The 15483-nt window shown below is 44.2% G+C and overlaps 1 protein-coding gene across 1 annotated transcript; it reads right to left on the reverse strand.

Moving 5' to 3' along the window:
• Positions 1–315: 315 nt before the first annotated feature.
• Positions 316–13216, reverse strand: LOC102906852 (killer cell lectin-like receptor subfamily B member 1A). The gene is made up of 6 exons (XM_042274615.2): positions 13120–13216; positions 10415–10513; positions 9097–9171; positions 8438–8592; positions 7989–8104; positions 316–4775 (listed from the first exon to the last, which is right to left on the reverse strand). Exons 1-6 carry the CDS (start codon positions 13202–13204, stop codon positions 4649–4651), a joined length of 657 nt encoding a protein of 218 aa, XP_042130549.2. The 5' UTR covers positions 13205–13216; the 3' UTR covers positions 316–4648.
• Between the last annotated feature and the right edge of the window lie 2267 nt (positions 13217–15483).

Here is a 15483-nt window from a genome sequence, read left to right on the forward strand (position 1 = left end):
GGATGATGTTAGCGTATATCAAGTTGACATAAAACTGTCCAGCACAGTTGACCTGTCAACCTGACACACAAACACATCACCCTTAAGCCAGAGGTTTTTCCTCTCTTGTTCATCCTCCAGATATCCGTTAAAATATAAATAACTCAAAAGTCATATAGCCTTTACAAACTCAAAACACATTAGAAGTTAGTCTCTTTAAAATGGTCAATCTCAGGCTGGAGAAATGGTGCGCTAGGCTTACAACCAAAATTATAAAATAACCAATTTCTTTTAAAATCCAAAGTCTTTTATAATTCAAAGTCTCTCAAGTCTGTGGGCACCTATAAAATCAAAGTTAAGTTAAATACTTTCTTACTTCAAGAGGGAAGAACCAGGGCACAGTTACAATTGGATCAAAACAAAACCAAACTCTCAACAGTGTAAATAACACGTTGTCAAATGTCTGGATCCACTGGTGATCTTCTGGGCTCCTCCAAAGTGCCTGGGTCACTTCTGCTCTGTCCTCTGCAGCACACATAGATGGTCTTCTAGGCTCGGGCTGGCTCCACTCCACATCTGCAGCTGTCCTTGGCAGTCATCCATGGTCCTGGCATCTCCAAAACCCTGGGGTCCTCTGCTGCAACTGGGCTGTACTTTCACCAATGGCCTCTCCTGGGCTCTCTTCATGGTGCCAAGCCTCAAGCCATTCTCTGCATGACTCCTCCCTTCAATCCCAGACCTTCAACTGCCACAGGCTGCACCTTCACCAAGGGCCTTTCCTGACCTCTCTGAGCGCCAAGCCTCCATGACTCTCCATGACCCCTTGGTACTTCAAAATCACCTGGGTGACCCTTACAAAGTTCCGCTCTACCAGTTCTCTGGAACACAGCTTCTGTGTGTTCTCAGGAAACGCTTTCCAGGAAATTTCACCTCAACAATGCCGGTCTCTTCTAATCACTGCTAATTTCTCACCTCCAGCTGACTAGCACTGAGTATCTCAGCAAAGGAAAGGTTTCACTTTAGTAGTTCTGGTATCTTGTTAATCACAGCTGATTCGTCAGCCCCAGCTAACAAGAACTACAGACTCTAAATTAAAAAATAACAAGTGGCCCAGTTAGAGTCTTTAAACTTCCCTCTGAGTCTTCACAAGCCAGGCCTCTATCTTTTGCATTGCCCTCAACATTCTTATCTTCCAAGCTCCCACGGAACAGCTCACCAAGTATTGAGCACCCAATGGCGTTTCTTGCACAAAGTTCCAACGTCCTTTCATAATCCTCACCAAAACATCATGGTCAGATCTGTCACAGCAATACCCTACAATCCTGGTACCAATTTGTCTGGGTTACTATTGCTATGATGAAACACCATGACCAAAGCAAGTTGGGGAGGAAAGGGTTTATTTGGCTCACACTTCCACATCACTGTCCATCATCTACTCTGTGTCAAGTTGACATAAAGCTATTCAGCACAGTGACCAAGGCAACTTATAGAAAGAAAGGTTTGTTTGGTTTACAGTTCCAGTGGGTTAGGAGTCCTTCACCATCATGGAGGGGTAAAGCATGAGAGGAGGCAGGCATGGTGGTTGGAGCAGAAGCTGAGAGATCACATCTGGAACTGCAAGCAGCAAGCAGAGAGAGCAAACTGGGAATGATGCATGGCTTTTAAACCCCAAAGGCTACCCCCAGTGATACACTTCCTCCAAAGCCACACCTCCTAAACCTACCCAAACCATGCCACAAACTGGAGGCCAAGTATTCAAACACCTGAATTTCATCTTATTTCTATTTTATTATACTGTGTATAGTGCAGCTCTTTATGGACTGTGGTGGTTTGAATGAGATGAGAATGTTCCCCATAGGCTCAGGTGTTTGTATACTTGGTCTCCAGTTTCTAAAATTATTCAGAATTTCCAGTAGATGAAGAAATTTCGGGATACATAAGTGAGAAGATGAGATATTGTTAGTGTTTATGTTCTATGCATTCTACATATTTCACTACTGTTAAGGTAAAGGGATTCTATAAACTAACTATCAATGTAAATCACTCTAGTGTTCCTTATAGTCTCAAATGACAAATTGAAGCAAGACAGTGGCAAATCCCAATGGGTATTACTTTTCCTCTGTTACTCATGAAAACCACTGCTGATGAATAGAAATATCTGAATCTAAGCATCTGAACAAAACAAGTCAAATGCAGAGGAACGACAGTCAGCCTTGGGATTCAGTTAGTTGTGGTTGCTGGTTGAATGCCTTTGCCCAGAAATGTTTAGCTGTTGTGTTGGATAGTTTTACGTCAAGTTGATATGCTAAAGTCATTTAGAAAAGAGAACCCCAATTAAGAAAATGCTTCCATAAGATCAGGCTGTAGGCAAGTCTATAGGGCATTTTCTTAATTAGTGATTAACGGGGGAGGGACCAGCCCTTGTGGGTGGTGCTATCCTATCCCTGGGCTGTGGTCCTGGGTTCTATAAGAAAGCAGGCTGAGCAAGCCATGAGAAGCCAGCCAGTAGGTAGCACCCCTCCACAGCCTCTGCATCAGCTCCCACTTCACTGTTCCTGCCCTATTTGAGTTCCTGTTCTGACTTCCTTTGATAATGAACAGTAAAATGGAAGTGTAAGCCAAACAAACCCTTTCCTCAACTTGCTGTTGGTCATGGTGTTTCACTGCAGTAATAGAAACCTTAATTAAGACAGTTGTTATGGGTTATCTGCTTTCCAATGTAATATGCAGGGGATTTAGGATGAAGTACAAAGGGCCGCATGCTCTGATTTCCCAGTGTTCCCTGGTTTGTGAGAAAGGGCCTTAAGAGGTGGTGTTGGGGTAGTGCACAGCAGTGCAGTAAAACTTGGGGTCCAGCTCTATCAGTGGGTTGCTCCCAAATGCTGACAAATCATTCCACACTCTGCCTTAGTATTTGAAAAACAGACCTCATCCATTTCTTTGTCACTGGGTGATCCCTGTGTCTTTCTTAGGGTTCTTTTTACTAGGTAGTCTCCCTGGAGTTGTGAGTTACAGTCTGGTTTCCTTTGCTTTACATCTAGTATCCACTTACGAGTGAGTACATACCATGTTTGTCTTTCTGAGTCTGGGTTACCTCACGCAGGATGATATTTTCTAGATCCATCCATTTGCCTGAAAACCTCATGATGTCATTGCTTTTCTCTGCTGAGTAGTACTCCATTGTGTATATGTACCACATTTTATTTATCCATTCTTCAGAACTCTCATCCAGTGACTGGTGGAAGCAGATGCAGAGATCCACGGCCAAACGCCAGGTGTATCTCCAGGAGTCCAATCGGTGAGAGAGAGGAGGGATTATATGAGCAAGAGATATTGAGACCATGATAGAAAAAGCACAGGGACAAATAGTCAAACTAGCAGAAACACATGAACTGTGAAACAATAGCTGAGGAGCCCCCATGGAATTGAACCAGGCCCTCTGGTTAAGTGAGACAGTTGATGAGCTTGAACTATTTAGGAGGCCCCCAGGCACTGGGACCGGGACCTGTCATTGGTGCATGAGCTGGCTTTTTGGAACCTTAGGCCTATGCTGAGACACTTTGCTCAGCCTTGATACAGGGAGGAGGGGACTGGACCTGCCTCAGCTGAATCTACCAGACTGGGCTGAATCCTCAGGAGAGACCTTGCCTTGAAGGAGGTGGGAATGGGGAGTGGATTGAGGGGGAAGGCTGGGGAGTGGGAGGAGGGAGGACAGGGGAATCCGTGGCTGATATGTAAAATTAAATTAATTATAAAATAAAAATATTTAAAAAAAGAAAAATAGTCCTTTTGGAAAGAATCACTGTTACTACCCAGCTTAGGTACAGGGCAATATCCATTATCAATAACCATATATGTAAATGAAATATGTTGCCAGTAGTTAGGCCAGGGTGGAGTGTTTCCAGGTTTTTGAGTGTCCTTTAGGGAGTAGAAAAATGGCTGGGAAACTTTATCTAAAGCAAGGCTATATAGTACAGATTAGAACACACTGTAAAGAGAACACCCAGCCACAAGAGTGAGTACTCTAGGGTCCTAGTTGTTGGTTGGAGCTTCCTTTTAGGGGGCTAAAGAGAAGGAGGACTTTGGTTACTAGGAGATTAATTTGGGTGGTTCTCTATTTTGACTGACAACCCTTCCCATAACACATCTTTAATAATGATTTTGCAAATGGTTTTGTGGCTGTTTGCAGATGACCTCAGACACAGAGAGTGAGGGTCACAGACTCGAGGATTAGAATCCAGGGCCCCTCAGCTGTCTGGATTTCTTTCCACAGATCATTTCTCTTTTTAAAAAAATTTTTTTTAAGATTTATTTATTCATAATATGCTAGTATTCTATCTGCATGTACACCTTTATACCAGAAGAGGGCATCAGATCCCATTACAGATGGTTGTGAGCCACTATGTGGGTGCTGGGAATTGAACCCTGGTCCTCTGGAAGCGCAGCATAGTACTCTTAACACTGAGCCATTTCTCCAGCCCAGATCTCTTCTCTTAAATGGCACACCTCTCTGTGCCCTTTACAGAATGAAGAAACTGGACAAGGCATTTGTAAGAGTCGCAGTGTTTTTAGATTCCATGCTTTGTGCTACGAACTGTGTGCAGAGATCTGGTGTGGATGGTAAAGTAATGGAGATGTGATTCACTGTCTGGGGTCATCACATATGGTTTCAGAGACATGGTTTTGGTTCCTTTTGGCAGATCCAGTTGTTGTCTGAAGCACAGCTCTCAGAAACCACTTTGTCTTTTGAGACGGAGGCACAGCTGTTTTCTTTAGCTTCACCAAAGATTTGTAATCTGAGAGCAAGAGAACAGCCACTGTTAGTGTTTAGGATTTTCTCACAATGATCCTGTCAGCCATTGCTCTCCTTTGGACTTTAGAAGAAACAGTGGAATGCACAGTTATTAAGTATAGTGAACACAGACGTGATGCTATAAACATTGAAGGTGGAGCTGATTCTAAAACCTGCTGTTTCTTCACTGGCAAAGAACGCTTCCAGCAAGAATCTTCATAATGACGCATGAAACAGAGACGGTTTGAAAGAGCTGGTGATGGTGATCTCCTCACTGCACCACTAACACATCATGTGAAGACCTTCATTTCTTTTTAGTTTCAGTTTTCTTTCATTTACAGAGTTAGGCACTGGCTGGAGACAGGGCTCAGTGGTTAAATCACTGGCTGCTCTTGTGAAGGACCTGAGTTCAGTTCCCAGCACCCACATGGTGGCTCACAGTATCTGTAACTCCAGTACCAAGGGATCTGATACCCTCTTCTGGTTTCCATGGATACCAGGCATTCATGTGGTACACATACACACATGCATGCAAACACTCCTATACATAAACCAAAAATGAGTAAGTCTCTAAAATAGATTAATAGCAGAAAAGCATAAGTTTTACACACACACACACACACACACACACACACACACACACACACGGTTTAACGAGCTAATGTTCAGGGAAGTATTAAGATGGACATGAATGTGTGACAACAGTTACACACAGCAGGTGTTCAATGAATTCAGAGTGAGCTCACAGAGTCTGGATCACAGACCTGGATGCAGACAGGGAAAGAGGCTCAGCTCATGGGATACAGAGTCACAATTCCTTTATTCTCCTTCCTTAGGCTGAAGGGTTTGATTAACACATGGGTTCCAAACCTCCATGTTTTTCGTGGCTCCGTGCTGGTGGGAACTAGAATTCAAGCACTAACACAGACGGTATCAGGGTTGGCTGTAAGGGGCAGATGAGTTCTAAGCACACTGGTGGGTCTTACAAAGAAGGTGACATACACCAGTGCCAGGGCTCCTCACGGGTGCCCCTCCTTGTTTTGTTCTTCGTGGAGCCCCTTGGGACTGAGAGGCAAATCTGATGCTGCCCTAGTGGTCAGCATGCAGGTCCAACCATGATTTCCCTCTTTCATTTCCTCCATGCTCAGGATCTTCCTTCAGCTGTCAGGACCATTTCCTCAGGGCTGGTCTGTTTCAGTCAATGACTTCCTTTCCAAATTCCTTTAAGGCTTCCCAGGCCTTCTCCTACCAGACACCTGGAGAATTCTCTAACATTCCTTATTAATTCCCCAAATAACCCTGTGGGGGAAACTGTTGCTCTCTCCCTTTCTGGTACCTGAATCCAGGGACAGAGAGTTGAAACAAAAGCAGGGCTTGCTTGACTGACACTTTCGACTGAGCACAGCGGCCTCCAGGCCGACCAATCGCTTTTCCCTAACCCCAGTGTCACTTTGTCCTCAGAGGAAACTGACAGATCAGCTGAGCTTAATCCGTACACTTCACATATACTTCTCTACTGAACGCCAACTTCTTATGTTTAACAATTTCTATACTTAATAAATTATCAGTACATTTTAAGTAAACCTAAATATGTTTCAGCATTTTACATTTCAGTCTCATGTATTCTGAATAACAAGAAGTACATTTTCTTATAAGATTTGCCTAAGTTTATTCAAGCAAGATGAATAAAACGATTCTCGTTATAATCCCTGAAAACCTCATTGAAAACACTGTATAGGAATTTGGCTGAATCCTATACACTTTTACTTATGAAATGAATGAATATTCTGTTCTTGTTGTACAAAACGTCATTAATTCCACTAAAACATAAGACTTAACTCCATAGTGTCGGCTCTTTGTAGCACAGTTACCATGACAATCTCACACAATAAGGAAATGACAAGACACCAAAGAGCTAATGATGTTCTTTGTACCTGCACTCACAATTTTATCTTTGATGGCAAATACCCCAGGAGGTCATGTGTGGGAGAGCTGTGACACTGTGAAGAGGTGACTGGATTGTGGGTGCACTGATGCCATCAAGGAATTTACCCATTGCTGAGTTCTCAGCCAAACAAAATGAAACCTCCTGGAAAGATGTAGGTCATGGGGGTGAGGGCACAGCTTTTGAAAGGCAGATCTCTGCTCCCCAGCCCAGCCCAGGGGTGGCCATCTGCTCTGCTTCTTGCACACTATGAGGGGAGCAGCTTTCCTGTGCCCTTACACAACCACATTTCTGCCTTGCCATAGGGCTAGCATCAAGGGAGCAGGCTGAAGGCAGACAGGAGACCCCTTGACTGTGAGCCAAAATGACTTCACTTTCCTGTTTATCTGTGATATTTTGTCATAACAACAAAAGCTGATTAAGGCCTGTTTCACCACAGCTCCTCAGATAACTGTATCTTTCACAACTCTAGTCACACTACAATGTAACCTGTGACAATGGGGTCATTTCTCTCAGCTGACCAAGCTCCCTGCTGACACTTAGAGCTTTTCCTTCACACTCACTCTCCCTCTGCTGGCTGTCACCTGAGAAACTGGCCTCAGGACACACTGTGGCTCATTTTCACCACAGTGTGGAAAGTACCACTTAGAAATTCTTTGGCCATCCCTGGACTATGGGCAGGCTTTTGGGAATCCGGTGCCTGTGGTGTGACGCCTTGAACAACCTTGGTGCAGTGGGGAGGGGCTTGGACCTGCCTAGGCTCAGGGTGCTGGGCTCTGCTAACTCCCCCATGGGAGACCTGATTTGGGAGATGTGGGGATGCGGGGTGGCTTGGGAGAGAGGGCTGGGAGGTAGAAGGAGGGAGGATGTGGAATCTGTGGGTGGTGTTGTAGAGTGAGTAGAAAATTTCTTAATAAAGAAAAATGAAAAAAAAAAGAAATTCTTTGGAAAATATAAAAAGTGTAAGAGTGAAAAAAGAAAAGTTCTCTGTGCCTACAGGCTCCCTGTAGATATTTAAAACTGCATTCTCCTTCCAAAGAAGTCCTTTGAAGTCCAGTGTATACATATATACATAGTCCACTGTATACATACATACATACATGCACACACACGACCTTATAAAAGCCTGATACCTTTTCATACATGGAAAATTCCAAATAACTTTGAAATCACACTTTTAACCTCTTCTGAACCTCTTTAATCTGTGGTATCAGTGTTCGAGCCCTGAAATGACCTGAAATGAATATTCAGGGTAGCTCCTCTGATACTCACACATCAGAACTCAAAGTAGAGCCGTTTATCCACCTCCAGTTCTTGTCTGTCGATGTGTAATTTAGTCCAATCCAAAATGAATCGCCTTTTCCCTTTGCTGAATCCTTTATGAATCTCTACAATCAAAACAGAGTAGAGGACTTAACCCTGAGTCTGTGTACTGGTGACTCATATTCTCCCAGCCTCCGGAAACCTAGTTCAAGTGTCACCTGTATCCATCCTGAGTCCCCAGCACAGTTAATTCTTGCTCCTTTGAGAAATCTTGTCCGGTATTTATGATCCTAGGACACCCACCTTGCATAAGCAGTTATTGGATCACATGACCGATTAGTCTCTCAGACCGTGAGCTTCCATAGTATAAAGTGTCCACTTCCTTTGCATGGAAGAGTCTAGGACACTGGTGTAGCTTCAAGAACATGCTAACTTCTCTATTAAACAGAACAACTTACCAGTTCTTCTTGGTCTTGAATGAGCAGCAAAGTGCCTCCTTTTGTAGCACAGTCAACTAGACCTTCCTTCCAAACGTTGACATTTTGAGAAAAATGTATGCATTTATCTCGGTGTGTAAGCCAGTCTTTTGGACACTTTAACATAGCTGGACTCTCTGAAGTGAGAAGGAGACATGGAGTATTTCTACCCTGTTCTTGCTGCACCTCATCCAGTTACACACAGTAGTTGCTTTACTAACACCCACTTTTAGTAACACATGCAGGGACAAAATTGTTGTTTTGACACATCAAAGAAATATAATTAACAAGGAATTCATTTGTGTTTCTATCAATTAACTTTAGACAAAGTTAATTGTTTAACACATTTGTTAAAACAAATATTCTGTTAGAGTGTTGTTAAAGTTAATGATCCATGTGCTAGCATATTGAGTGGTTAAGATCTGAGGCTTCAAGGTCACATAGTTTAAAAGAGGTTCCCAGCATTGTCAACTACCAGTCATGAGACCCTTAACAAGACTTTATGCAACAATTCCTTCTAACATAAGACCATGGGACTGTAGTGTCTTCATGAGTGAGTGTTTTAAACCTCGAGTGATGTAAGCCCTGGTAAATAGCAAATGTCAACTGTTTTTCTTGGGAAATCCAAGCTGAAAAATTACCTGTTGGTTTAGCCATGTTCTCTTGAATATACACTCTGCATTTTTCTATTGATGGTTTTTGTATCAAGACTCGTACTAGAAAATAAGAAAACACAGAGAGGATTAATTGCTGAAATGAAAGGTGGAGTGGGTGATCTCTTTCCCACTTCAGGAAATCAAGCTATTTCAACAAACCTGAACATCTGCACAGGATAAAATATTAGCCAGCTGGACGGAGGGACCAGTTGGAGACAGAATGTATAAACAAAGAAGAAAAGCCCAGAACATGTGGATTCACACCACTGTTAACTTACCCACGCTCATGCCTGCATTCTCATCTTCAGAATGAGAATTATCACAACTTCTCCAAGAAAGACAGCTTAAAGCCACTGGAGTTTAGTAGCCACTTAATAAACTAAACACTTGAGCCTTTGGTTTTCCTTGTTGTTGTTTTTGTCTCAGTTATGGCTTTTTTTTTTTGGTTCTGGGTGTATGTGTGTTGTTGGGGGCTTGGTGTCAGCTCAGAACACACACCAAATCTCAACACAAAGGAGATTTATTACCCTGGATGAAGCGGGGAAGGCTGCCTCTGTATCTGGCAAAGACAGCAACAGGTGTTTTTGCAGGAGTGGGTTTTAAGGAGAAAATGGGGAAGTCTGTGTTAGGATGAGGTGATAAGTCCTGGTTGGACAGGCTAGCCAGTGTAGCCAAATAATGAATTTTGATTGCTGGACCTTGATGTTTTGATAGTTGAACCTGAGTGCTCAGTCTCAGGAATGTTCCATGGCCAAATAAGGGAGTGGACCTTGGGGGCTAACTGAGGAATATAATCTGACAGTTCAGTGAGAGGAAAGGGGAAAGGGAAAAGCCTGTGGGCACCATGTTTGCCCCGCTTGGGCCTGTTAGAGAGCCCTTCATGGGTAATAGCCCCTAACGACTCTCAGAGGAATTCAGAAGCACAGAAATGTGAAGCTTCTGCACTGGACACGGGACACTGTCCTGTAACTACTCATGTCATTGACTTCCCCCAGGCTCAAGGGAACCAAACCATGTGAAGAGGCCCTGATATTTAGAGGGAAAAGTCTGAAGCAAAAGTTCTTGCCTCGGCTGGCCGGTGGTGGCACATGCCTTTAATCCCAGCACTTGGGAGGCAGAGCCAGGTGGATCATTGTGAGTTCGAGGCCAGCCTGGACTACCGAGTGAGGTTTAGGAAAGGGGCAAAGCTACACAGAGAAACCCTGTCTCGAAAAAACCAAAAACCAAAAACCAATAAATAAATAAATAAATAAATAAATAAATAAATAAATAAATAAATAAATAAAGTTCTTGCCTCACTTACCTAAAACACTGAGCCCAATCAGGGTCAAGACAAGAAGGATGAGCCCAGCACAAGTGAGTTTCAGAGCCAACCTATGGGAGCGTGGGCACCGACAGGCATCTGTGAAGTTAAACACCTGTTACTTGTTTAAGTCAGTTGAGGACATCGGGAATGAAAGTGAAAGGTGGTTTGGGGACAATTGGATTCAAGTAGAGGGTCAGCTGCAGATGTGAGCCTTTCCCTGCCAACTTAAAGCAGAATTCCATGAGATGAATTCTCCGTTAGGTTCAACTGTTTGTTTTGATGAAGTAGGACTGAAGAATAATGCTTATGCACATACTATGTGTTGGAATTCCTGGCCACTGGCCACTCCCTCAGCTACATGACTGTACATGCACTGTCCAGTAGCCGAAGAAGAGGCTTAGTCACCCTGGGGCCTTATGTCCTGCATAATTCATGCACTGTGTGGTCGAGTAATTTGTCTGCAGTGTGATAACCCAATCTATGCGCATGCGTGGTGTAGCTACAAAAGCCCATATGCACATGTGTGTGGGGGATCCATAAAAAGCGGGTCACACACTCCTCCCCTTCTCTTTCTCCTTCTCTCTCTCTCTGCACAATCTCCATAGGCCTAAGCACATTCCCTCTGTTCCTTCTCTTCATAAACTCTTATAGTGGGTTTTGTTGTGCCTTGTGGCTTTTCTTGCATGGTGAACAGCGCCACTTAATGAATAACATTGCGCTGCATAGAACTAACACTATGCACAAAGACATATTGGGTGAACCAAGCTTGATAGATGTGAAGATGTGCTGAAAACTATGAGTGCTGTCAAAACCAAGTGACATGTTCTGTTGCAGGAAGGGGTCAAAGCATCCCTAAGGAGGACCTTCTTTTATTCAATAGACATGTTTGATGCTCCCTTTTGTGGTAATTGTGACTTTTGGTGCTAATGACATGTGAATCTATTCCTGAACACGGGTTCTGCTTCACTGCTATCTACAATGATCTTCTCCAACTTGGGTCAAGGTATGACATGAAAGGAGGGGCCTCTCCTGAGTCCCCAGGATATTTTCAGTATTTCAATTGTGTTATTCCCTCCTTATTGGCTGAGTTCTAAATCCCCCTAAAGGATAGATGAACTGGAAATGTGGCTAATATCACATACTATGTGTACTGTTACACACACACACACACACACACACACACACACCACACGTACACACACACAAACTAAACACATACACCACACATTGTGGCTGTAGCTTTTACAGTGTTCTCTCCTTAGAGTACATTCATAATTGCTTTTTGTTGTGCTCTGTTCTGTTTCTGAGATAGGGTGGCCTGTTATTCCAGGCTGACCTCTGACTCTCTATACGGCTCAAGAGGACCTCTAGTTCTTGATTCTCCTGCCTCCACCTCACCACTGATGGGATTCTGTTGGGAGGTCCTGCTACTGGCAGCTTTCTTTAAACTCAGAAACATGGAGGACCTCCTCTCATCCCCAGTGAGACTTCACGCTATTACCTGCCATTATCTGGTGAATGTCTCTGGGCCAGGAAGACTGACCTTATCTGAAAGCTGTCTCTAAGCCTGAATGCCTGATTTATCTTCAGCATGACTCTTGGCACAGTTTCCTGCTGGAAGTCTTTCCCATGCTGCATTTATGGTAACTAAGATTTGTACTAGGAGCTTTGCTATAGGACCCTGCTGCCACATATGAAGCCTTGTGATAGGAGCGTGCCACTTAATGCAAATTAGGGTTTGTCCCTAGGCTCCCCAATCTGATATATATTTCCTATACTCTGGAATAAAGCTGAGCTGACTCATCAGAGTCATCTCCTGGAGTGCTATCTCTGTCCTACCCACAGCCATCCAAACCCTGTTCCCTGCTTCTGTTCCTTCCACCCTCCTGGACCAATGCAGCTAACCACCCAAGGAAGAAGCAAAGCAACAGGATTCCAGGTGTGCACCACCCACAACTATTCAGCATTTACAGAATAAGAGACTGCTAAGTACTCCACCCTAAATGGGACATCTGCATCCCATTCCATCCCCAACCAAAGCCCAGGCATCATCACAGAAGAAGGGGCAGAGTGACCATAAAACAGAAGTGATGGATAACTACAAGGAAACACTGTCTTCTGGATGTAACAGGCAGTTGCACATATGAACTTGCACCATTTGTGACAGCCTACACAAGACCTTCAAAAGCTCAAGTCAAACAAAAATTGTCATGGGAGTCGGACATGAAGTTCCACCTCCAGCTGGGGAGCTATTGACAGCTGATGGCTGCTAGGAGTGGGAGAGTCCGTTTTCTTCAAGGATACAGTCCCTAAGAGGCCACCTATGCTCCCGGACATGGCCCACACCCACGCACACACTGGCCTCGCTGACTGGACTCAGTGGGAAAACAAACCCCAAACCTTAAGCTGTCTAAGTCCCTTCTTCCACTTTCACAGTCACTCTGCTAGAAGCATCCCTTTCTTTATAGATGTAATTATCCTTTCTTCAGGGTCTTGTGACTAAAGCTGAAAAGAATGGCTGCCCAAGTTTCACACTGACTGACTAAAAGTGGAATGCATGAGCCTTTAATCTCTAAAGTTGTGACCGTCTACACTCTTCAGCACGGACAGCTGCTCATCTTCATAGTGACCACAAAATGGTAAGAAGAAATCATAACTCTGGAAGATATTCTAATGCCAAATGGAGAAATGAAGCCACTGACCTGGGGGAAGAGATGGTGGTGATGCATGCTGAGCCCCTGGAGTCCTGGATGCCTTGAAATTGAGGTAGACCCTTGATGTGTCCATTGTATATGGGGGACGTGAGATGAAATGAGCAAAAAAAGGAAGTCCGCTGCGAACACTCGGCTGTGTGTCCACACCCACCCACACTTGTCTCTGAGGGTTTCTCCGGAGTTACTGACCTTGATGTCTGTCCTGCTCACATAGCTCACACGCTATTGTCTTTTTTCTCTTTTATTCATCTTTCATACAATACTTCCTAACTGCAGTCTTTCCTCCCTTCTCTACCCCTAGTCCTCCCCTCCTCCCCTCTCCCCCAGATACACTGCTCTTCCATTTCCCTTCAGAAAAGAGCAGGCCTTTCAGGGATATCAGTGAACACAGGATAACAAGATGCAGTAAGACTAGGCACAGACCCTCATGCCAAGGCTTGACAAGGTAACCCAGTAGGAGGAAAAGAGTCCCAGGAGCAGGCAAAAGGGTCAGAGACACCCCAACTCCCGCTGTTAGGAGTCTAACAAAAACTCTAAGATAAACAACCACAGCATGTATGTAGATGGCCTACTAAAGACCCATACAGGCTCTATGGTTGCTGCTTAAGTCTATGAGCCCCTGTGAACCTTGCTTAGTTGATTCTGTGTGTGGTGTTCTCCTGGTCTCCTCTATAGTCCCTCTGGCTCCTACAGTCCTTCCTCCCCATACTGTGGGGTTCCCAGAACTTCACCTTCAAGTGGAGGTTTGGGATAACTGCAAGGAGCCTTTGGTTGATTTATTTTTTTAATTACATTTATTTATGTGTACTCGTGTGTAAGAGTAATTTCATTTCATTTTATAATGATGTAATTGAAATTATTAAGCAGGCTATGAAAGTTGAATCCGGAAACATGACCTTCTGTCTAAATTCAAGTCAGTCTGTGTGACTGACTTCAATGTTCACAGCTCCAGAGAAAAAGGGAAAGACATCCTTCCTACAAATAAGAGATACATTTGGGGTTTTGACCATTGCTTGCTTACTTCTCTGAGAATAGTACTAAATAACTTGGAAATTTTATTCTTTATTTTAAAAAATAGAGAAAACAAGCAGAACTCAAGAACCAGAAAATGGCAAGGCTGGGTCTTCTATGGCCAGAAGGGAGCTAGTTGCACAGGACTGGGGAGAATAACTCTCCCTGAGAGGTTCGTTAGCAGGCCACTCCATGTGTTCAGGGCAGGTGTGACCAGATAGGACCGGTCTTACCATTAAACAGGTAGAAACGACGTTTCCACAAAATTATCCAAGCAATCCCTTCATAACATGAACATGGAAATTTTCTCAAAGAGATTCCATGAAAAAAAGCCACTGTCACCCTTCTGAAGGAAGCGGGCTTTCCAGGTACCGCATACAGCAGCACAGCAAGGTGGTAAAACCCCAAGTTGTTGATCTTGGGGTTCGTGCTTTCCAATTAAAAGGTCACATCATCGACAAGATGGACATCATCATTTTCTGATAAATGGATGCCCATTCATTTGGGAGACTCTAAGAGGGCTCTGAGCTGCCCTCAGAGAGCAGCAGAGAGACTCCCGGGGGGGGGGGGGGGGGGCTGGAGAGACAGCCTGGCCGTGCAGATCACCTGATGCTTTGTAGAGGACCTGGGTTTGAGAGGACCTGAGCTCGGTTCCCAGCACCACACCAGGTGATCTACAGCCCTCTGTGACTCCAGCTCCAGGGAACCCAGTGCCGCTGGCCTCTGAGAGCACCCACACAGGCAATTAACAAATAATAAAAATTGGCCGGGCGGTGGTGGCGCACGCCTTTAATCCCAGCACTCGGGAGGCAGAGACAGGCGGATCTTTGTGAGTTCGAGGCCAGCCTGGGCTACCAAGTGAGTTCCAGGAAAGGCGCAAAGCTATACAGAGAAACCCTGTCTCGAAAAATCCAAAAAAAAATAATAAATAAATAAATAAATAAATAAATAAATAAATAAATAAATAAATAAATAAATAAATAAATAAATACTTTTCAGAAAGAAAACTGCCATGCAAAGGATGGAATAAAGTTCACTTTCCAGTGCCACGCATCTCTGTTTCTTTCTGCTTGTTCATCTCCGATCTGGCCTCCGACTGTACTTCAACAAACAAGCCACACAGACTCTGAACGACTTCTCCCATCTGTCTTCTTCCCCTACTGTTGACACCCGCCCTCCCCCCGCCCCCTGCCGCGACAGTCTTCTGTTACTCAAGGAATTCTTTCACACATTTCATCATCTCACAGCGACTCTGACCAGTAGACCTGTCCTTCCCTGTCTCTTCATGCTATTTGGTAGCTGTTCTGTGAAATCCACATTTTCTCAGGGACGACCTCACCC

Source organism: Peromyscus maniculatus, chromosome 3 (genome assembly GCF_049852395.1).
Source record: "Peromyscus maniculatus bairdii isolate BWxNUB_F1_BW_parent chromosome 3, HU_Pman_BW_mat_3.1, whole genome shotgun sequence".
NCBI lineage: Eukaryota > Metazoa > Chordata > Mammalia > Rodentia > Cricetidae > Peromyscus > Peromyscus maniculatus.